General features: G+C 36.1%; 2 protein-coding genes across 4 annotated transcripts in view; one reads left to right on the top strand and one right to left on the bottom strand.

The window, feature by feature from the left end:
• Nucleotides 1-198: 198 nt before the first annotated feature.
• LOC110116239 (receptor homology region, transmembrane domain- and RING domain-containing protein 1-like) lies at nucleotides 199-5,458 on the bottom strand. Of its 3 annotated transcripts, none has more exons than XM_020849749.2 (5): nucleotides 5,283-5,458; nucleotides 4,919-5,076; nucleotides 2,889-3,113; nucleotides 1,919-2,323; nucleotides 199-938 (listed from the first exon to the last, which is right to left on the bottom strand). In XM_020849749.2, exons 2-5 carry the CDS (start codon nucleotides 5,064-5,066, stop codon nucleotides 700-702), a joined length of 1,017 nt encoding a protein of 338 aa, XP_020705408.2. In that variant the 5' UTR covers nucleotides 5,067-5,076; nucleotides 5,283-5,458; the 3' UTR covers nucleotides 199-699. The 3 variants fall into 3 exon arrangements, with proteins under 3 accessions (XP_020705408.2, XP_020705410.2, XP_020705409.2); XM_020849751.2 differs by having other exon boundaries at nucleotides 4,919-5,189; XM_020849750.2 differs by having other exon boundaries at nucleotides 4,919-5,201.
• Nucleotides 5,459-9,676: 4,218 nt separating this feature from the next.
• LOC110116241 (WD repeat-containing protein 20-like) overlaps nucleotides 9,677-23,449 on the top strand; it is a 22,764-nt gene continuing 8,991 nt past the window's right edge. The window contains exons 1-8 of the mRNA XM_028695859.1: nucleotides 9,677-10,087; nucleotides 10,165-10,482; nucleotides 10,578-10,686; nucleotides 10,819-10,912; nucleotides 11,570-11,657; nucleotides 11,748-11,831; nucleotides 15,558-15,654; nucleotides 15,743-15,830. Coding sequence (XP_028551692.1) covers nucleotides 9,941-10,087; nucleotides 10,165-10,482; nucleotides 10,578-10,686; nucleotides 10,819-10,912; nucleotides 11,570-11,657; nucleotides 11,748-11,831; nucleotides 15,558-15,654; nucleotides 15,743-15,830 — 1,025 coding nt within the window. The 5' untranslated portion in view covers nucleotides 9,677-9,940. The remainder of the gene's footprint in view (nucleotides 10,088-10,164; nucleotides 10,483-10,577; nucleotides 10,687-10,818; nucleotides 10,913-11,569; nucleotides 11,658-11,747; nucleotides 11,832-15,557; nucleotides 15,655-15,742; nucleotides 15,831-23,449) is intronic.

Here is a 23,449-nt window from a genome sequence, read left to right on the forward strand (position 1 = left end):
CCTATAAAATAGTTTCTCATCGCACCGAGATTATCATTTTTGTTCGGCTTACCTGCTGGCTATCCCCACAACCATCCTCCAACTTTGAGCAATCATGCCACCGTGTTTGTGCACCCTAAGTTTGTTTTAATAAAATTAAAACTTGCAACCAAAAATTAAAAAAATTATCTTCATAAGTTATATTAAGACCGGAAGAAATAATTCTGAGCATTCCAAATGCACTATATTTTAGAAATAAAAAATAACAAAATTATAACTAGTTGCATCCAAAGAGTTCTAAGAGAAAGGGTTCCTAAACTTGGGAAAATTAGACCTCATCAGCCCGAGCCCCATTCAAGATAATAGAGGCCAGAGGTTCTGAAACTTTAGATATATGCTTCTTTTGAGACGACTTTCTTATTTCTTAAAACAAATTTTTAATATAAAAATTTTAATTTTTATACAAAAAAGTTACTTTAAGAAACAGTAAACAAACCGTCCCAAACGAAGTCATAATCTGAAAACAAAGTAGCTGGTTGATAAATTCTGATATTATCTATAGCCTTATGCTTCATCTGGGCCGGTTTTCTTCATGCTTCTTAAAGCTGTTTTTTAGTACAAATATTAAAAAATTTATACTAAAAAGCTGCTTTAAGAAACAGTAAGAAAATCGTCCCAAACGAAGCCTTAGTCTATATAATTAAGAGAGTGTTAGCAATGCTAGATAAGGAGTTGGTTAGAAAAGCTGGTAGAGATTGAGGTGGAGTTGGGAACAGGAAAAGAAGGCAAAGTTGATCGTAAAGCATCCGGTGGAGAAGACGATGAAGCACTTGGCATGCAAAATGGAGTCGTCTCAGAAGCTGGAACACTGCCATGGCTTGCTTGGGCATCTTGCTTGCACACAGGACAGAATGTTCTCCACATTGTAAGCCAGGAATCAACACAATTTGCATGAAATCCTGCAGAAGGTAATATAGCAAATTAGGATGGAGCCCTTAAGCAGACAGAAATTCAAAGCATTATTCAGGTTCACTATAACATGTCGAGTTTCCAGGTTCCTAATTGGAGCTGCAACCAGTAAAAAACTATAAATAGCTGCAAAAGGTACTTTTTACCTCAAATGGTCCCTAAATTATTTATGAGGGGTGTTTTAATCCTACACTATATAATACATCTAGCTTAATCTACTTTACTAGTCAAATTTGATCCAAACTAGTACATTGAATAGTTAAATATGATTTAAACTAATTCATTGAATCCTCAAACCTAAAACCAGAATAATTCATTAGAAGGATACCTTTGGATCATATTTGAGGGCTAAAAGAACTAAATTGGCCACATTACAACAACAACAACAACAATAAGCCTTTGTCCCACTACGTGTACTCAGCTACATGAATCCTTTTTCGCCATTGTGTCCGGTTAAAAGTTAAATTCTCATTTAAATCTGATAAAAAAATATCATTTCTAATATTTTCTAACCAAATTTTTTTAGGTCTACCTCTACATTTATTAACATAAGTCAAATATAAATAGGTAGACCAATGACAATTTTAATATTTATTTTATTTTCTTATTACTATCATTTTTTAATAGATTTGGTTGTCAACACATTTTCTCAGAACAGAAATTCCTAAAAAGAGTAAAAAAATTTGAAAAATAGAACTGTGATAATTATCTCAAAGTTTTAAAACCACCAATAAAAGCCTAGTCAGAAAATCACAGTATTGTACATTATTATAAGCTAATAACATAAATACACTCTCAGACATGAAGAGCAGCTGTGATTGAAAAAGAAAATTATAAAATGAAGGGGCTGCTTTGTTAGTTAACTTTCTTCTTGCAAAATAGATTGTAAACAATTAGACTCCATAATTTAGTAAACCTTGCATTAAATGGCTGATCAAAATGCTAGTTAAACCAAAAGCGAGATACATACTGTGATGGCAAGGCAGAATCCGAAGCTTTTCACCAACTCTGTAGTCCTCGAGACAAATAGCACAGGTTTTTGAAGTGCTGTCACCTTGCAAAACTTTTGAGAACAACTGGCTTGGCATCACTTGGACCAACTGATTGCTCATTCCATGGAAAACATGGACTTGCGAATCTCCCCGTCGAAGATGGCTACTGCGGCGTCTCCGTACGAAAAAGCATGCAGCCAGCATAGCAGACAGAGCCAGCAATGATGTGAAAGAGATAGCCCATATAGCCCATGGCGAATTTTCGAAATATGGAATGATCCACAACTGCACATCAGTATGATTAACGTATTTCTTTAGTTCCTCACCTGAGGCCTTGGAGATGAACACAGCATGTATGTTTATGTCTTCTGACCTTCCTGCCACTGTAATGTTTACAAATAGACTTGATTTAATAACCAAAACATAAAACTAGCAGGTTTACATTAAGTCCTCGTTTGATTCTGCTTTTTTTTGCATTTTCAGTTTCAAAAGTGTAATTATCATTTGTCTTTATTTGTATGTGACGCTTCTCTAAAATTGTTTTTTACGAAACTTCATTTTTCTACTATTTTTAGAAGCATTTTTATTTTGACTTCTCCGTTACAAAACAACATTTCCTCAAACAACATTTATAAAACCACCTTTTACAAGAGGTAGGGGATAACCAAACGAAGCATAAGTACGAGAAATTAGTGGTTAAATAAATAATTTCACACACTATTTAGTAAGCTACAAATTAAAACCATTAAAATTTTAGTTCTTTGTGAAATATTTTATAAAATGCATGCACACTCCCTATGAATGCAAAGAATGGAATCACATATGTTAGTAAAATTCAATATTACAATACCATAAACCATCATTTCAAACTTTGACTTTAAAAAAATTGGAGATAATATCAATTACAGGTTAAAGTAAAGTATAAAAGTGAATGATAAGAAGCATTACTTGTTACCAATCCATGACTGTGTATGTTATCATATACGATGGCAGCTTTGAATCCAGCATTCTGAGCATTTTTAACTTTATCATGAAATGTGCAACCACCTCTTATTATCAAAACAAATGGAGATGTTGAACCATTAGCTACTGAAACATTTAACTGAGCGCATGCATCAATAGGTTCAGCAAGATACAAAAACCCAGCTTCACCAGATTCGCTGATAGGCCGAGCTATAAAATTCAGAAAGATAATGAAATTATATAAGATCAATAAGCACAATAAAGCATAAGCTTTTAAAGCTATGATTAGGCTAATGATACATTACAGGCATTAGTAGTTCCATTATGATGTGAACTCTAGCATCATACCAAACAAAAAACAACGTAAATTTCTCAAAATAAACTAATTTTTCAACAGAAGAAGAAGGGCATACATATGTGAAGCATAAAATAACAAATTTTTCATGCACACACCAGATTGAAAACAACTCTTGGGACACAGTAACAACGTTTTAAACACAACATTTTAGAATGTGCTTATTGATCAAGTTTGCATAAATTGGGGTCATTAGTGATGCGGTGCATCATACATATATGATGCCTTTGGTAACAACTTACCTTTACTATCAATTCTGTTGCTATCATTTGCTTTCCACTTCCATAGTTTGCTCTTTTTTATTGTCCTTGCATAGTGTTACCTTTTTCTTCGTTATGGCTAATTTCAACAAGATGCCCATGTGTAGGGGTGTCAATTTTGGGTGACAGGTCGAACCCGAAACTAAACCGGCATTATTCGGATCAACCTGAACACGAACCATTTTTGTAAACAGATCAATTTTTCAGACCCGAATCACCTGCTTCGGGTTCGGGTCAACCCGACACGACTAAAATGACCCGGGGCCGACAAAAAATTGCTAGCTTTCGGCTCAAAAAAACGGGTCAATCTTTGATTTTGAGGTGAAAAAAGGTCAATTTCGGGTTTTCGGGTCAAAAACGGGTTTTTTGGTAAAAAAAATTGGGTCAATTTCGGGTTTCTGGGTCAACCCGAACCCAACCCGATTTTTTAAACGGGTTGATTTGTTGAACCCGGACCCAGTCCATTTCGGATCCAGGTTGACCCTAACCCGGAATTTTTGGGACGAGTTTGTATCGTGTTTTCGGGTCGTGTCAAATATTGACACCTCTACCCATGTGCATCTTTGATAGTCCTATATATAGTTTGTAAATGGTTAAGAAAAGGATATGAAAAACATTATTCTCTTTTGAGTTTCCTATTGTTCTCTGGCTTTCGTTCTTGCATCTCCTTCTTCCAATGATTCACTAAATCAGTTAGTTTGCATACAATCCTTCAGATATTATGCTTATTATGATGCATAAATGCATTCATATTACTAAGGTTTCAGCATTTATTAATTGAACAGATTATTAAGCATTCAAATATAAGAAAAGGGCAATTATAGGAATATAGTTTATAGTGCCTAATCATCTCTAATGATTGTCATAAAAAAGATTACATAAAAAGACAATTGTTGTCAACAAGCTTTGTTGAAGTCTTGGAAGTGGTTGCCATAGCCATGGGATTGAATCCCACCTACATCTAATTTATGATCTGATGCTCAACATTCAAACTTATATAGGTGTGTTCCAGCCTTAAAAGAAGTGTAAAAAGATGAACAATCACAAAACAATAAACGAAGCATTCAATTATGGTGCATGCCAATGGCAATGGAGGCCGCCAACATCTTACTCACTAGCGGATGGTATTAATGAACCAATTAAATGGTCTTTAGCTACCAATTTTGTAGAGCTGATTCTGCCAAAAATGAATTCTTTGAGCATGCAGCATAATACATGGGCTGGACATTCCTTCAGCATATGCTACATGGAAAAATAAGAACACCCTCCGATGATTCTTTAGATACAGATTGAAAAGATTTATATAAAAAGAATTTCATTAGCAGAACACAGTCACCTTCCTATCAAGGATATGAATAAAAAAGAATTACAGGTGATTCAAAATATAAATAAGATCTTACTGAAGGTCGCATCAACATCAACAAAGGACTTCGATATGTTCCTCCCGACCAACACAACATTTGCAGCAGCAAATCTCAACAACAGAAAAAGCACAACGCAGGCAACCCATGCTCGCCTCCCAGCTACAAAAACCTTTGTCCAAGCCATTCCGAAAACCCTAATCGACAAAAAAAAACCTTTTCTCAATCGAAATGACGGTGTCGATCCTACTTTTTCAATTGACTCAAAAAAGAGATCTTCAATGCATCATCTTTCGTCGCCATTTTGATCCTGTAAGTTTCACTAATTTCTCGTAGACAAATAAACGGTAGAATTGGGATTGAAAAATCCATTTTAAAGAAGGCAGCGTAGTAAAGAGAAGACCTTTGCACTAACTTGTCGAATCTGCAGATTGAGAACCTTAAGAGATTCGTCAGGACGAGGAGCCTTCGAAGACAACGACGTCCGCTTCCATGCAAAAAGATTGAAGGAGGCCGAGAAGACAACACAGGCTCGAACGGCGGGATATTTTCTCGATAAAGGCGGCAAGTTGGGGATGATATTAGGTAACTCCATATTACTATTTAAGTATTTGCTCTGATTTTCAATTTTAAATGTAAATTATTCATATATTATTAATGTAAAATTAAGATTTAACGTTTAATTGTTGTAACATCACAAATATTAAAAAATGATTTTCAAATCAAAATCTAAGGAGAAATTATTTACTGCAAAGTCATAATATATAGTTACTCCTAAATCCAATCAAATTGTGACACATGGACTTGTTCACAGTGCGTATAATTGTGTGCAAGCTTGTAAAATGTGTTCGTGGGCGGGCAGTGGTCCATTGATGGTCCGTTAGTGGACAGTGGTCCGATGATGGTTTGGTGATGGTTGATTGAAATTCACATGCGGTGTTGCTTGGGCATAACTTTGAATTCTTGAAGCATGAGAGCTCTATCTAATCTCAAACTAAAAGGATCCTACCTTCTCCAAGAGTCCAAGCCCCTTTCATATGGAAAGTGGGGCTTTATTTATAGATTGTTTAGAGTGACATGAACCATAAAATATAAAGAAGATATTGGACAAATTTGGAGTCAGACGACATATATTTATCACATCGATTATAGAGCATTTGTCAAATATTTATGCCCCCCCTCCATGCAAAAAGATTGAAGGAGGTCGAGAAGGCAACAAAGGCTCGAACGGCAGGATATTTTCTCTATAGTATAACTATTTAAAGATCTTTGAGGTGCCGGACCCCAGACGTCTGAGTGAATTAGTTGAAATGGTCGAGTTGAAATGGAAACACTTTTATTAAATGACAATTTGTGACTCTTGACTACATTACATGAGATACAAACAAAACTATGAGAAGGGGTACATAAGTCTTGAATGTAATGAGCTAATGTTGAGAGAAGCCGGTGATGAGGATAGCTGAGCCGCGAATGCCAAACTGAGGAAGATGTGGTATTGGCTTGAAGAGCTGTTGTAAAAGGGGATGGCATGATCTGAATTTGATAGAGGCCGTCACGAAGATGACCATTAAGAAGGGCAATTGTCCTAAAGATCTATTATGACAAAGTTGTTAGCTTTAAAGGAGATGGAAACTTGATTATCATTAGTTAGTTTGTAGATGGAAAGAAGATTGTGGGTAAAAGTTGGAACATGTAGAATATTATGCAAATCAAGCTTTCGAGCCTAGTCAGGTAAAGGAAGAATGACCTATCTAGTGTGTTGGATCAGTAAGGTGGAACTGTTGGCTATGGAGATGGAGTCGAGGTCTTGATATGAGGAGGAATGTTGTAGATTTGCAAGATCGTGCGTAAGATGAGTTGAAGCTCCATAATCAAGAACCCAGTCATTGGATGGGGAAGGGGGTTGATGAGTGAGCATTGCATGAGGTGATCAATTGGTGGTTGGCGTGTATTTTGGGTTGCATCTGTGCTTGCAATTAAGGGCAGAATGCCCTAGTTTCCCACAAATTTAGCACATCGGTCTTGTGGAGCTCGTGGTGGATGATTGCTAGGAAGTAACTGGAGCAAAGGACGTGCTAGAAGATGAGTTTGGGTTTCAGCCTCTGGGAGGTCTGAATGATCCGCGTTTCTTGGTGTTATTCGTCCGATTTGTGTGGAGAGTGGTTTGATCGGAGGAGGGGTTGGACTCTTTTAATTGTTCATTATGGAGGTTAATCTCCTCGTTATAGAGGAGTGAGTAAAGAACATCAAGATTAATATGATGCACAACAATGCACATGGATGTTTTAAACGAGTTGTAAGTGGAGGCCAAACCGTTGAAGATATAAATAATGATGTCTTCGATGTTGATCGTGGAACCAGCGGCGGCGGTGTTGTCAATGAGAGTTTTTATTTAGGGCTAGATATTGTTGCATGGAGCGATCGCACATTTGGACATTGTGGAGCTCATTTTTTAGTTGTATCACCCTGGAGCGGTTCATCGGTTGTATGCGGCGTTCAAGAACAATTCAGATTTCTTGTGCAGTGGAGGATGAATGAACGTAAGGGAAGATCGAAGGAGATATAGTAGAAAGAAGGGCGAATATCATGTTTTAATCGATTAAACACCAAAGACTGTAGTCAGGATTGGAGGGGTCGGTGGGATGAGGAGTGGCTCCGGTGAAATGTCTGGCAAAGCCATTTGTGGAGAAGTGTTAGAGGAGTTGAAGTCGCCATATAGTATATGTGTCGGCGGTGAGCTAAGTTGGAACAAGATTTTTAAGGTTGGAGATCATGAATTTGCGAGGAGCCGGATCAATGAACACGGATAGTGAAATTGGAGAGATCGGAGGTGGGTGGGCGGGATGCCGCCGAGTCTTGATCCGCCATTATCTCTCTGATACCATATAAGCCTTGCAAGGAGGAAAGAAGGATGAACGAGGAACAGGATGAAAGAGGAAAGAAACTGTATTATTATATCAAATTAGTGTACAAAGATATCAGCATATATATGAAACTGTATTATTATATCAAATTAGTGTACAATGATATCAGTATATATATATATATATATATATATATATTTATATAAATCTCCGGCGCGGATCGGGAATCACGGTTCGGTTTATGACCGGAGGTGGTGGCCGGGGATTTGACCCATCCGGTCGTAAACCGGCGGCGATGGCGGCGGACCATAACTTTATGAACTGCATCGAGCTGAACCCGTCGCAGGCGGCGTGATGCACGGCGAGGGCGAGGCAAAGGCCGTAGTTTGGAAACAGAGTGACCTGTATAGCGAGCAGTGGCTGTAATTCTTCGGGGGAAAGCCTTGCGCTCGGCCCGGCGGTGAGTGCCGAAGTTGGCGGTTTCGTCGTTCGACTTCATTCATTCGCGCGAGAGCGACAGACCGCACAGATCGCTCATTCCTTTCCTTCGTTGCTATTCGACTTCGGCTCCCTCTTGGCTGTTCGACTTCGCTCTTCGCAGGTCGAGCGAAGAATTTCAAACCCGCTCATTTTGAGCGGCTTTGGAAGTCACGGGATCCGGCTCCTCTAATACACTCTTAATACTTCAGAGGGTTTATTTTTGCTCCGTTCAAAATTAACCAAACAGCAGAATTTAATAAATGCATGTATCTAATTTACTTTACCCTCCTAATTCAGGCAACCAAACAGCCCCTATATCAAAACATTAATGCATTATATATAATTTAAAACTCATAATAAAACCATTTCAATATATAATCAAGACACGATTTTCCTATTTTTATTTTAATATTAAAAATTTCATATCTCTTATGATTTGCTTTTTATTTTTATCTTATTTGTGTAAATTAGAATAATAAACTCTCTTTCTATTCTACTTTATTGATATAAATATTAAGCATACAACAAATATAATGCTATTATGCTTTAAAGTTTCGTTTGGGCAATTTTTTTATTATTTTGTAAAATATTTTTTGAATAACGCATTAAAAATTTTATACATAAAAATTACTTTAAAATTCAGTAAAATATTCATTCCAAATGGAACCTAAATGTTGAAATATATAAATTTAGTTAAAATATACTGATTAAATGTTTTTATTTAAACAAAATGTCAAATGAACTTGAACTTTAAGTTTTCTCGAATTAAAAAAGCAACAGAGGTCCGATACATCCCGCTTGAGTCGGTTTGGCTGTGGGGAACAATTATTAGGTCCGATGACAGGACGTAGCCACATGCTCTTACTCTTTACCGTGCGGCCCGACAATTTGACCCGGACCGGAACCCGGGAATGCTATGTTTGCGTATTGCTAGATATTACTCGGTATTTGCTCGGTATTGCTCGATATTGCTTGGTATTGCTTGACAATAACGAGAAATACTGCTCTGTGAAGACTAATATCGAGAAATACCAAGCAATACCGAGTAATACCGAGTTTTTCTAGAAAAAACTCGGTATTTGTCTTCACATAATGGTATTTCTCGTTACTGCCAAGCTAAATCGACAAATACCTAGCAATACCTAGCAATACCGGGTTGTCATAGATTTAAAAAATGCATGTACGATATACCCACTATTCACCGGATCGGGTCCGATTTCCTACTACGTGGCGCGATCTCCATGCCAGCCGAACGTAGCTATACGCCGGTTCACCGAACCAAATAAAAGTTCCGTTGTGGGACCCGCCACCCGTTATCGATAAAACATAAACGAAACGGCGTATTTCCCAACCGCAAATATCCTCAAATGAACGGTTCCTATTGCTGCCACCGATAATAGCGTGAGCGGACGACTCAGATTTCGCATAGTTCATTTGAAGTCAGCCCCGTTTCACCTCCGCGGTCAAATTATTAATTCGTGTTAATCCTTTTATCCTCTCGTTCTCTCTCTCCCCGCTCCGATTACCCTTTTTTTCTTTCGCTTCGTTGCCGGCGAGATCCCGCAGACGGCGCCGCCGGTGAAGAGGAATTAGATATGCTTGGAAAATAATTCCCCTTTGCCTTTCTTGAAAGAGAAAGCTCGTAAGTGATATGAGGGATAATTCGTTCGTATGCGATATTGTATTTCGATCCCGGTAAAACCTAATTCTCGCAGCCATGGCGTCGTCGTCGTCTTCCATGAACCCTTCGTCTCCGGGGCTTAAGGCTTACTTCAAGACTCCTGAGGGCCGATATAAGCTCCAGTATGAGAAGACTCATTCCGCTGGCATTATGCATTATTCTCATGGCAAATCCGTATCTCAGGTAGGTTCAGAGATAAGGTTCATTGCTTTTTGGTAATGGTACGTATCGAGATTTTGACTTCGAGCTTGGAATTTCAGTTGACGATCGCGTATCTTAAGGAAAAACAAGCTTCACAGGGGCCCAGCGTGCCTTCGACGCCGGGTTCCAGCGGTGTGGTGAAGTCGGCAGCAGCGAGGCTCTTTGTTGGTGTTAATGGAAGCAAGGCCTTCTCTTTTGGTGGTTCGAATGGTGGAAGTAAGATGGTGTCTGGACCCAGCAGGTTTGGAGGGACTTTTGGAGGTTCTGCTGGATCAGGCAGCTCTCCTTCTTCAGCAAATTACGATGGGAAAGGGACTTATTTAATATTTAATGCCGGTGATTCGCTATTCATTAGTGATCTGAATTCGCATAACAAGGTTTAGCATGCTTTATCATTTTTTTTTATTTAACAAATTTCTTTGTTTTCAAGGGGCTATTTGATGCCATTATATTTATGATGAAATTATTGTAGGATCCAATCAAGTATATTCATTTCAGCATTTCATACCCTTTGTGCCATGCTTTTGATTCAGAGGCAAAAGATGGACATGATTTGCTCATTGGACTTCAATCTGGAGACAGTGAGTTATTTCACCGTATTTTCAATCTATGTTGTACCATTTTCTTCCATTTTTGTGTTTTCTTTTTTTTTTCTGTATTACTTTTGTTAATAATTCAATGATTTTGCTAACGAAGTTTATATGCAATTCAAGTCTTCACAGTGTCGCTGAGGCAGCAATTGCAGGATCCTGGTAAAAAGCTCGTGGGAGCTCAACATTATAATAAAGATGGAGCGATTAACAACAGGTATGTCTTTCGTTTTATGAAACATTTATAAACTATGTATAGATAATATGTAACTGTTAGATACTCATGGAAATTTTAATTTTTGGTGTTATTAAATTGGAAATTTAATTTTTTGATTGGAATTGGTTTATTGAACTTGTATTAATGAAGAATGTCCGATTTATACTGTCACTGCATGCTTCTTAGCTCTAACGAAACTACTGCAACTGTGTAAATCTTATAAGCTTTAATGATAGCCTGAGTAGCCTTTTGAGTGGTCATTAACTTGAATGGCTTTGCATAACTTTGTTTTCTATGGTGTTTGTTACCATTGTGATATAAATTACAAAGAGACGGGTCTATCAACATGAGTAACTTATTGAATAGTAATTTAAAAGTTTGCTTTGCCTGGCTTTCAGTTATCATCGGTAGTAAAAATACTCACAGCAAAAAAGCTCAAATTTTAAGCGTAGAGCTTAAAAAACCAAACTGAAAAAGGTTAAGTTTACTTATAACAATGATATATTTGATACACATGTGTTACCTTTCTCACATGATGAGAGAGGGACTTTAATCATTATGTCTTCATCTTACCTGTTTTATAAGTATCATAATTTTTTAGGCGTTACAATTTTTTTTTGATAATTGTCTTGTGGATTGTTATGCTGCTATTTGCAGTCGCTGTACTTGTGTTGTATGGGTACCAGATGGTGATGGCATTTTTGTTTCTGCTCATGCTGATGGAAACCTATATGTGTATGGAAAAGTGAGTCATTATCAGCACATTTTCGATCTATTATGGGTGTATTTTTTGATTATTTTAGGCTTGTCTTAAATCTCTTTACTATCTTCCTAGAACAAAGATGGGGCTATTGATCCATCATTTCCTGCCATCAAAGATCCAACTCAGTTTTCTGTTACTCATGGACGATCTAGTAAGGTAACTTGGCAGAGGTTTTTTCTTTGTTTGGTTTATCTTGTTATAAATTTATTGACAAATATCTATTGCCAATGAAATATCTGAAAAAGCTAGGGTTACCTTCTCATTTTTTGTCAATGTTACTCTTGGGTATCGCGTTATTAATTTTTCTTATGAAGGCTCTTTGATAAAAAAACAATGGCTTCACTTTACAAAATATTTTTTTTTTTTTGCAAAAATGTGCATCCCTTTGTTCTTCAATTAGGTCCTCTTTGGTAATGTTATCTTGTGGCGTGCTGTTTTCCTTCTGAATTACTGTGTAAGATGAACTTGTTTGATAAAAACTGTTGTGAAAGTAATGAGAATTAGTTAAATGACCAAAATAGACATGATCATAAAATAAAAAGTACAATCAGCTTATTTTTAACATATAGTAAGTTTATTGTTGCAAATGAATGCAAGATTAATAATCAATAATTGTGCATCTATGAATTAAATTAAAACTAGAATGCTAAATAATTATAATGCAGTTAATGTTGTAATGATTTTTAACTTTTTAAATATAAAAGCATTTTCTGAAATCCTATTATCATAATCAGGAAAGAGACAAGGAGGGAAAATCTATATATTTCAAGGAACAATATAAGGAAAATATACTAAGAAAAACCTCAACATATCATGCCATCTCACACTTAGCCATTGCCATGTCTTGATATTAAACCTTAGCATTTGACATGCCAACAAAATCTTGTTTCTTATTCTTCTAAGACAACAAATTTCTTCTAGTAAGAAAACAAGATATTGTTGTAGAGTACACATAAGAAGACCTTGCCTACTTTGCGTTATTGTAGTCAATCACTTATGTATTTCCTTTATGATCATATAACATGCTTTGAAGTATCCCTTTTAAAAGTTCAAGGGAGAGTGTTAAGCCTCGTTGAACTGCTCAAGGCATATCAAGAGGGGTGAATTAGTGTTTCTTTTTTTTTTTTAAATTTCAATTCTTTTTCAAAAAAATGATTTTTGAAAACTTGATTACCAAATTCAAAACATCAAATTTAAATAGAAATATAACAACGCATAAGCTAGTCAATGTACTAATTTTTTGTTTAGTAGAGAACTCAAGAGATGAACTTGAAAAGATATTTTTAGTTTTGTACCTAATTAATCCAAACATTCACAACCTTCACAACATGGATTTGCAAGAAAATAAATTGCAGAAAATTAAAGAATCACTTTGACCTACCCAGTGTGGTGGAGTATTAGAATCCTTTTCACCATTTTGGTGAGATAGAGAACCTTAGACACTTTTTCACCCTCATGGTGCATGCAAAGTACCTTGCAATTCTTTTTCACCATGTTGGTGAAGGCAGAAAACCCAATGATCTTAAGCTTTAAAGTCTTTCTCCCTAGTGCAACCCCAAGAAATAAACAAAGCCACTAGAGGAATCTAGGTGTAAGCTTGCTTGGAGCAACCATATAGAATCCCCTCACACTACTTCACTCTCTCACACAACCTCACATTCTCCAATGCTCTAGACTTTTTTAGATCTCTCACAAAGCTCTCTCTCAGAATCTCTTCAACAACCAAAGATTCTCGAAGAGTCTAATAAGAAAGATTTTATACAAGGCTTAAAAATACAAAATGATTAAGGATTGTGCAGCACGAATAGTTTAAAAATCCAACTTCGGTAAGTACGATGGAACAGCTGCTTCACGAACAGTTCATATTCTTTATATTGATCGTACTACACAATCATTAGATCGTACGATATGATTAGTTCAATGTTCTTGAGATCATACAAGACGATTGGAAATCATCTCTACCAATCGTCCATCACGATTCACATTATACTGTACAATTAACTCAGAAATCAAGGTTTTGTTCAGGACGATATCCGAAACGACTAAACACTGTCTTTGCATATCGTATGATACGATCGACATCGTACAGTACAATATGACATATTAATTAAACCTTGATTTACTTGACTAATCATAGAGATTAAATTAAGTAAATTTCCAGAAATATTATACAATACGAGCTATATCGTACAATACAATTAGTTATAAAATAAAATTAAAATACGTACTTAATTTTGATTGGTGGCCAGGGTTTCTAATTTAAACTGATCGTCTAGTACGTTTTGGATCTTATCGTATGATTAGGTTAAAAATATTAATTACAGAATTAGCTGTTATTATGATTTTTTGGATGACTGATCGTACAATAAAATTTGAATCGTACGGCACCATTAGTTCAAAATAAATTTACTGATCAATTTCTCACTCCCTTATGTGTGTGTACATGGTCACCAAATTAGCATACACCCTTACATGACATAGATTTAAGAAATATAAAATTAAAATCTAAATGAAAGACTCTTTCAATGCATCTTATTCTACCCAATATTGAGCCATGAATGATCTTGAATGTTGTATGATGTACATGAAATGTTAGTACAAACATAAAAGAATACACAATGCAAATTCTAGGAGAAATAAAAATTCAATCAATAATATTTGTTAGCATCAAAATCACAATCTCGGGATCCCGGATTGCAACACCTTATATGAGAATACAAATGGCATCATCTCAATGAATATCATATGGAGATTATAAAAACTGATTGGGTACACTTGCAAGGAAATGTTTGTTGCGTTTATTGTGAGATAGTTTTGTTTATCAACAAGTCTTTTATTTACTTGGATTAAGACTCCACTTGTTTTGATAGAAATTGAATATTTCAATCCATCAGCTTTAATGGTTATGTATCCAACTGTACATGTCTCCTCCAATATATCTAATACATACACTGCGAAATAACAACATTACTACTTAATTGAGCCACCTCAATAACTAGAAAATATTTGAGTTTGCTTGAATCTATTGTTTAAAAATAATTAAAGAGGTGCCATTTTAACCAACAAATATGTTCCTGATCATATGCTGTGATATCCACACCATCTCTATAAAATAGATACATTGATCATGAGAAATATGTCAAAAAAAAAAAAGAAAAAGAAAAAAAGAAGAGTTATTTGCCTCACTATAAGTCATACAAAAAATTTGAACAATTGCATTGAACATTACAAACCAATCTCATGTAGATTGTTTCAAGCCACAACGAGGTTACCATAACCTACATATAGATTCAAACTCCCCTCAGGCAACAAAGATTGGTATCATATAAATTAATTTCTTGAGCCGGAGGAAGACAATTATAATGTCCAATTGCTAAAGAAGCTTATTACCCGTAATGGCCCGGTATAAAAATCGCCAAACATGAACAATCTTGTCCCTATAGTTTTAAGTATGACCCTAATCAAGATGAAGAGAATTTAAGTCAAAGGTCCAAATCTATTGATTATTTCCATCGAACATTTTTCTTCTATAGAATTTAAAAGGTGTACTCAGTCCAAGGAGCGCCTACCAATGTAGTTTTTAGGGAGGTTTGATATATGATGCATTAACTTGTGTATTTGTAGGGAGGATATTTTTGTAACTTGAATTTAACAATTCCAAGTTACATTAAAGGCAACTTAGGCCTTCTTGGCTCAAGCTCTTTTTAAATAATCTAAAGAACTACTTGTGACTTCCTTTTTCAAGTTCTGTTTGGACATATTTGAAGCTTCATTTTTTTTTAAATTTATTTTTTTATTTGGGGGAGTGCTTTGCTCTTTCGATGTAGGCATCTGAAGTTTGCCTTTCTTGATCATGATGTTTGTTGGTTTTTTTTTTTGTAGTGCAACCCGATTATTAGGTGGCATATTTCCCAGGGGTTCATAAACAATATTTCGTTCTCAATGGATGGTGGATATTTAGCAACTGTCGGAAGAGATGGTATGACCTTAAGTAATCCTTCGGTTTTTTTTATTTTCTTTTTTCCTTCTGTAGTTTATTTTCATCTGAGATAGATTGTTTCTTGTAGGATACTTGAGAGTATTTGACTACCTCAAAGAGCAATTAACTTTTGGTGGAAAAAGCTATTATGGTGCTTTGCTTTGCTGTGCTTGGAGGTAAGAATGTTTTTTCTTTCAAGAATGCTCTAACAGAACATTTGTTATACAAGCATTTTTTTATCCCTCATATGATTTTTTAATGCTTCAGAAACAGTACAAAACACTAAGCATTACATATTCTAAGTGCACAGACGCATAATAAAACATGTTTATTTCTTTTGTTACTTGTAAAACATGCTTTTATCCATGTTCCTTCTCGCCTTTCTTTTGTAATCCTACTATACTTGACTGTATGTTATACTTTGTTGTATACCTACTCATTAATTGGCACTGTATTCTTTTTGAACACCATGCAGATGTACTTATTTGATTCCTAATCTATGAGATGTATTCAAATTTGAACTAAATTAATGCCAGTATATCTGTACAAGTGACGTGCTATGACTTAATTCAATTTTGGGAAGTGGTATGCATATTAGATGCCAACAATAGCTGATGTCTAATTGTGAGAATAAGCAAGGGTTAGCGGTAAAGTCAACTACAAGTGATGCACCTTTACTTAAAATAATTTTGTTGAAAAAAATATACAAGGGTTGAGCAGGTTTAAATTAAATATTAGATTTTCTATATAAAATTTATACATTTTAGTGTAAATATCAAAGAATTAATAGACATAATATGATTAGAACAAGAATTAATAGGAAAAGTGTTGGGGGATATTGTAAAATATTATAATATTGGGAAGGCTAACATCAAGAATGAAGTTGCGATGATAGTGGATAGAGAGTTGAAAGATAAATTATTAAGATTAATAGATTTGGTGATAGGTGATTATCGATGAGATGCATCAAATATGCTAAATATTTATCCTCTTGATGTTGGATTAGAAGATTCAACAAATTAATATTTTGGAATATATGGATGAACTGTTACATTGTATGCTTGAGGAATAGATTAAGATTATTTTTGTTAAATTGCATATAGGTTCTAGACTTCTTGTAGAATTATGATGGGTATGAAATAAGGGATAGAAATGTGATGTGAGAAGCTATTATTGGTTTTATACTAACATATGTCTTGTTATAGCTCATTTTTTAAGAAACTAGAAGAGCACTTGATTACTTGTAAAAGTGAATTTACCAAATCATGGTGGCTTTTTCTTACTTTGAAGAAAACAAAAATATCTATGTAAATATTATAAGATTATTTTGGGACTAATATAAATTTATCACAACACATAGGATAATAGTTTTAAATGTATATCTTAATAGTAAAAAAAGTCCTATGATTAGATGGTGGAATTTAAAATATTAGTAGTTACTAATTCTTTTAGATGTCTTTGTTAAATCCCAGCCTCGCATTCCAAAGATGATCCCACGGCTATGAACAATAATCCATTGGAAGACTGCCTGGATTACATTAAATTCCTTCCATAGCTAGGTAGCTGATTTAGGAAGGATTGTATTACTCATCATGCTATAATTATTTAGATATATTTGTTTCTTTATCAATGCACCTTGTATATATCTATAAATAGAGAGTATGTTGCATAATAAAATTTAAGCTTTTCTTCTCAAACCTCTGATTTCTAACATGGTATCAGAGCCAACGGCCTTAATTGCTGTTGTAGAAGGATCATAGATCATCAGAGGAAAAGAAGAAGAAATCGAAAGCCTTGTCGAAGACGGAAGCTGCAGACGGATGTCGAAGCGGAGCACTGCAGAAGACACAAAAGCCCTAGTCGGCCGATTTTTTCCCTACCGGTGATATCCCGATACAAACGTTGTAACTTTCGATCCGACAGGAAGGGCAAGTCGCCGAAGGAGCGTAGCAGACAACCATGAAGGAGCCGAAGAAGTGACGCACCTCTTGCGAAGCAACGAAGTCGAACAAAAATGACGAAAGGCGTCAAAGGAGCGTAGTCGAACAACCATGAAGGAGCCGAAGAAGCGACTCACCTCTTGCGAAGCAACGAAGCCAAACAACAACGATGAAAAGAGCCCCGAAGACTCTTGCTCGGACGTCGGAAGAAGCCGTTCGAAGAGGTTCGCTCGCTCAGACGATTTGATCGGAAGCTCCTTCCAATTTTCCTAATCGGCTCAGATCCGTAGAAACGCCCTCTCGATTATCTGGTATGGGCCGACAACAACAACAAATCTTAAATCAAATTTGAGACCTGATTAAGACCCGATATCAACCCTTATTGCTGATATAATCAAATCAACCTTTATTACTGTACTACAATGTCTGAAGAAAATTCATCCCAAAGCATGGACCAAATTGAAGAATCTATGGTGCACCAAGGATGAGGTGACTTCCAAAGCATGCAACCTTCCTATCGTTTCAATGGGAAGAACTAGCTAAAGTGGTCTCAATTTGTGAAGACCTATTTAAAAGGAAAAGGAAAAATACACCACTTCCTCGGAGGACCAAGAGAAGGAGATCTTAATTTTTGGGCATGGGATGAAGCTGACTCCATGATTATGTCATGATTGTGAAATTCTATAACTCCAGAAATTAGCGATACATTCATGTTCCTTTCCACTGCAAATGACATATGAGATGCTGCTAGACAGACATTCTCCAAGTTCGGGATGCGGCTCAAATCTTTGAAATTAAAGTCAAAGTAGGAAGCACAAAGCAAGGGAGAAAGACCGTGACGGAGTATGCCACCCTTCTATAAAATCTATGACAAAAACTTGATCACTATAGATGCATAGAAATCAGATGTCCGGAAGATGTTGCGATCCTAAAAAGTTTTATTGAAAAAGATAAAGTTTATAATTTTATTGTAGAACTAAATGCAGAATTTGATCAGGTTAGAGTCTAGATCCTTGGCAACGAGGAGACGCCATCACTTAATGAAACAATATCTCTCATCCGCGCGGAAAGAAGTCGATGAGGAGTGAAGTTAGAATCAAAGGTCGTTGAAAGTTCAACAATAGTGATGAACATAGAATCATCATGGAAGGAGAAATGTAAAGATTCCTCAAAATTCGAAGACAAACTCACTTAGGTGCAGTTATTGCAAAAAGTCAAGACACACAAAGGAAACACGCTGGAAAATACATGGAAACCCCTTTAGTTAGGAGTGGAATCAAAGAACCGAAATAAGGAGCACATCGCATGCCAACAACATTACAAGTCAGCCGAACCCATAAACATAATCCGACCATGGAGAACTCAATAAAGAAGATATTGATAAACTGAAACGACTACTGGTAAGTGCCTCTAGAAATCATTTACTCAGGAGCCACAAATCACATGACTTACTCACCTACCCACTTAATCAACTATATTCTTTGCCCAAGCAATAAGAAATCATCGCTGCTGATGGTTTTCTTACCACGGTAGGTCTGTAGCAGACCAAGTAGACATAACATTATCTCCCTCACTCACCCTAAAAAATGTGCTCTACGTACCTCAATTATCCACAATCCTAATATAAATACAAAAACTTACCAAAGATCATAATTGTCAAGTTTTATTTAACCCTACTTATTGCTTATTTCAGGACCAAATATCGGGGAAGAAGATTGGACTTGCTAAGGAGAAAGCTGGACTATACTACTTGGAAGAACTAAGACAATCTAAAAATAGCTTCTCTATGTTTTCCCTAGTTCATAAGAATTTCACTATTTGACTTCATTATTATAGGTCAAGACACTCATCTTTGGATGTCCTAAGACATGTATCAACAACTTTTTTAGAAACTAGAAAATAAACATTTTCATTGTGAAATATGTGAGTTAGTCAAACATAAAAGAACTTCCTTCTTAAATAAAAATGAGAGATGTGATACTCCTTTATACCTTATTCATAGTGATATATAGGGACCCTAAAAAATCCCCAAAATCTTTGGGGTTTGCTGGTTTATATCATTCATTGATGATTGCACTAAAGTCTCTTGGATCTATCTCCTCAAAAATAAATCTAATGTTAGCACCATTCTTCCCATTTTTCGTAACATGCTCCAAAATCAATTCAGAGTGAAAATGAGGAGATTTCGCTTTGATCATGCTAAAGATTATTTCAATAAACCCGCAGGTTTATAGCAAATATGCTCACAAATATCAACTGCTTTCCTTCACAACATCATCTCTTATTTATAGGCAAAGTAAAGGAATGCCAAAAGTCACCTTAGTTAATGTTCCCAACATCCCAAGCTTTTATTTTTCAAAGGATTTCCAAGAGACATTTCGGGAAAATAGCCCAGCATCTCACGGAACCAAAGAGCCAGCAAGCAGGCAAAAAATTCAAAGCAGCACAGCTACGGGAAAAGCATCCCATTTTGGAAAAAACAAAGGCTGGCTGAATTCCCAAAGGTAAAGCATTAAAATCAATAACTTCCACTTTAATATTCTGTATTGAATTCAGCCACCATTAAGAGCAGGCCACGGTTTTCCAAGAGACAAGAAGAAAAGGGGAAGGGGAAGGGACAAGGCCACTCTAAAAGTAAACTTCATAATGAGGTACCTTTTGAGAATTAAATAGCTACTAAACTTCAGCTCAAGCAACTTAGAGAACAAGCTCAAAATCGAATTCTCCAAAACAGCCAACCCGAGAACCACCAGCAGCCAGGGACCAATCGAGCCAGCAAACCAAAGATCTACCAAGCCATATGCACTACCTACCATGATCATTGGATGCTTTCCCATCATTGGATAGCTAAAAAAGAAAAGAAAATAAAATAGAAAACAAAATATATTATTGTTCAAATAAAATAAAAAGTACAAAAATTCTTGATAACATCAGGTATACTCCAGACGTGCATGTTCATATTGTGCTCTAAACTAGATCCAAGAATCTGAATCATCTCCTTGAAATAAGGTAAGCTCATCACCTCCTTTATACCCTATAACTAATTCTATATCCTTCAAAAACTTTTTATCCTCACACAAATTTCTTGGTTACACTAGAAGATATCTATATTCTTAAAGATATTTCGGAGGCCTTATCTGATAAAAGATATTTATATTCCTAAAGATATTTCTGAGGCCTTATCTGATAAAAATGGAAAAATGCCATGATAGATGCAATGCAGGCCCTAGAAAAGAACAATACATGGGAGATCATCAATCTATCGATAGGGAAAAAATCGGTCGACTGCAAATGCGTGTTCTTGTTAGACCGGTCCACTGGATCGGTGTTCGCAATTGACGTGGGATCTCCGCCTCTTGCGGAGATCGGGTAGCCCGACCGTCTAAACAGAGCTGTTTAGGAAGTTTTTTTGAGGGTTTTGAGAGGGAAATTTGAATGCAGGGGATGTTTAGGGATTTCCTTTTGATTTGTATGCATTAAATAGTTGATATTGCTAGGGTTAGGACATCTTGAATTTTACTGAAATTTGAGATCTCTTAGATTTAGGTTTTCTTTGGGCTCTAGCGGCGTCTAGAGATTTAGGAGAATCGATCCTCCTTTCGAATAGAGGATCAATTGTATTTTGCTATTTTTTCGTTTTCCTTTCATCAAATAATACAAATTATCTACAATTTTTTTTTGTGATTTTGTGCGGATTATTGTGGAGAAAGCTCGCAGTTTTTCGAAGATTGATAGAAAAGACTTGAGATCTTCAAGTGTTTCTTATCAAATTGGTAATTGTTAGATCGGTCCACTGGACCGGTCCAGCCGGTCCGCACGGGACCGGCATTTCGCAATTGACGCGGGATCTCCGCATCCTGCGGAGATCGGGCGGCCCGACTGTAAAACCCCTCAGAATTTTATTTTTTGAGTGCAGTTTGTCTGTACGAACTGACCTTAGTACGGGACGAACTGAAGAAAATTGTGAAAATCTGTATGGTTAGTACATACGAAACTGCATGTACGAACTGAGTAAAGTGCAGGTTCGTCCGGGACGGATTTTTGCCTGAGAGCATCGTCAAGGGACGAAATCTATCATCGTCTGTACGATCTGTGTCTAGAGAGTTTCGTCCCGGGACGAATGAGAAACATCGTCTAGACGAACGAGTTCATTAAATGGACGATTTGAGATATTTTTGAAGAGAGAGAAAGAGGAGGAGAGAGAAAACGAAGGAAGAAGAAAAAAATTCGCATTTTGGGCGTCTTAGGTCCGTTTTTGTCCATCGTCGCAGTTAGGAAAGTTGATCGACTTGAGGTAAGGCACATTATGCCTTTCTCAATTTTCAGAAATGTGATTTTTTACGGAGTTTCTGTTTCAAATTCGTTTTCCGTTAGCGAAAAATGGGTATAACTTCGCACCGGTAAAACATTTACCGCGTAACTTTTGGTATGTTTATGAGATGATGTTTTTGCACGTTTTGAGTATTTTCTTAAAGTTTTTCACCAGGTAATTTGAATTCTGCGGAGTTTTTTATCGAATAGAAAATTATTTGGATGTTGGAAAATATTGCTTCAGTACAATGAAAGTCTTAAAATGATGTTTTACACTATCTGTGGTAATTTGATAATTTTCTGAAACTATGATTTGATATGTTGAAATTTCTGTGGACTGCCGTTATGACACTGACGATTTTTCTAATGTAATTCAATTTTTCTGAATTTGATGATTTGATGTGTTTGAATGATATTAGAAGGGAGTTATAAGGGGCCAGAATCCTTTGAGATTCTGTCCGTGTCAGGGAATCTGAAAAAAATAAAGTCTGATATGAAAATTTTGTATATCTGATATGTTCTGGTGCTGTAAGCACAAAAGGGAGGCATAAGGGGCCAAAATCCTTTGAAATTCTGTCTGTGTCAGGGAAGGGAGGCATAAGGGGCCAGAATCCGTTGAGATTCTGTCTGTGTCAGGGAAGGGAGACATAAGGGGTCAGAATCCGTTGAAATTCTGTCTGGGTAAGGGAAATTTGTGATGAAATGTGATTTGAATGTTTTCTGAAATCTGTTCTGAACTTTGATTGAGTTCTGATTTGAATAATTCTGTGACGTAAATTTGATTCAATTCTTCTATCTCTGTTACTTCATTTGTTCTGAACGAATATAGGTATTATGTTTGATTTCTGTTATGTATGAATCTCTGAACTATGTCTGATATTCTGATTTTTGGTACGATTAGCTGAATTCTGTACGACAAATGTTTTTAACGCCTTCATGCGTATTTTGATATGAGAGTTTCTGGAGATTTTGATTGGCTAGTGTAGTCTTGCTGAGCTGTTAGCTCATCCTTGTTATCTGCGTGGTTTTCAGGTTCTGGGAAAGAGAAGTATGTGTTGGACTAGCCGTTTTGTGTTTGATCTGAGATTAGGTATTTTTGTACTTTTGATTTTTGTACGGTCATGGCTATTCTGTTCTTCCGTTATGCTCTTTCTATTTATAGCCATGCACTGTATTGTACATGATTATTTTGAAGAATGAGAAGAAAGAAAATGTTAGATGAATTTCTGTATATTGGAAGTTTAATAGTAGCTCTGTGTTTTATGTATAATTATTCGAAAGAAAGTCTGAAACCAAATTCCAAAGCTAGATCCTGGATTCATCCGTCGCGACTAGACGCGATGGGATTCGTTCCAGTCGAGTTGGATCGTGACATCGACCGTCCAAACAGAGCTGTTTAGGAAGTTTTTTTGAGGGTTTTGAGAGGGAAATTTTAATGTAGGGACTGTTTAGGAATTTCCTTTTGATTTGTATGCATTGAATAGTTGGTTTTGCTAGGGTTAGGACATCTTGAATTTGGCTGAAATTTGAGATATCTTAGATTT

The sequence above is a fragment of the Dendrobium catenatum genome, unplaced genomic scaffold, assembly GCF_001605985.2.
Source record: "Dendrobium catenatum unplaced genomic scaffold, ASM160598v2 fragScaff_scaffold_698, whole genome shotgun sequence".
Classification (NCBI taxonomy): domain Eukaryota; kingdom Viridiplantae; phylum Streptophyta; class Magnoliopsida; order Asparagales; family Orchidaceae; genus Dendrobium; species Dendrobium catenatum.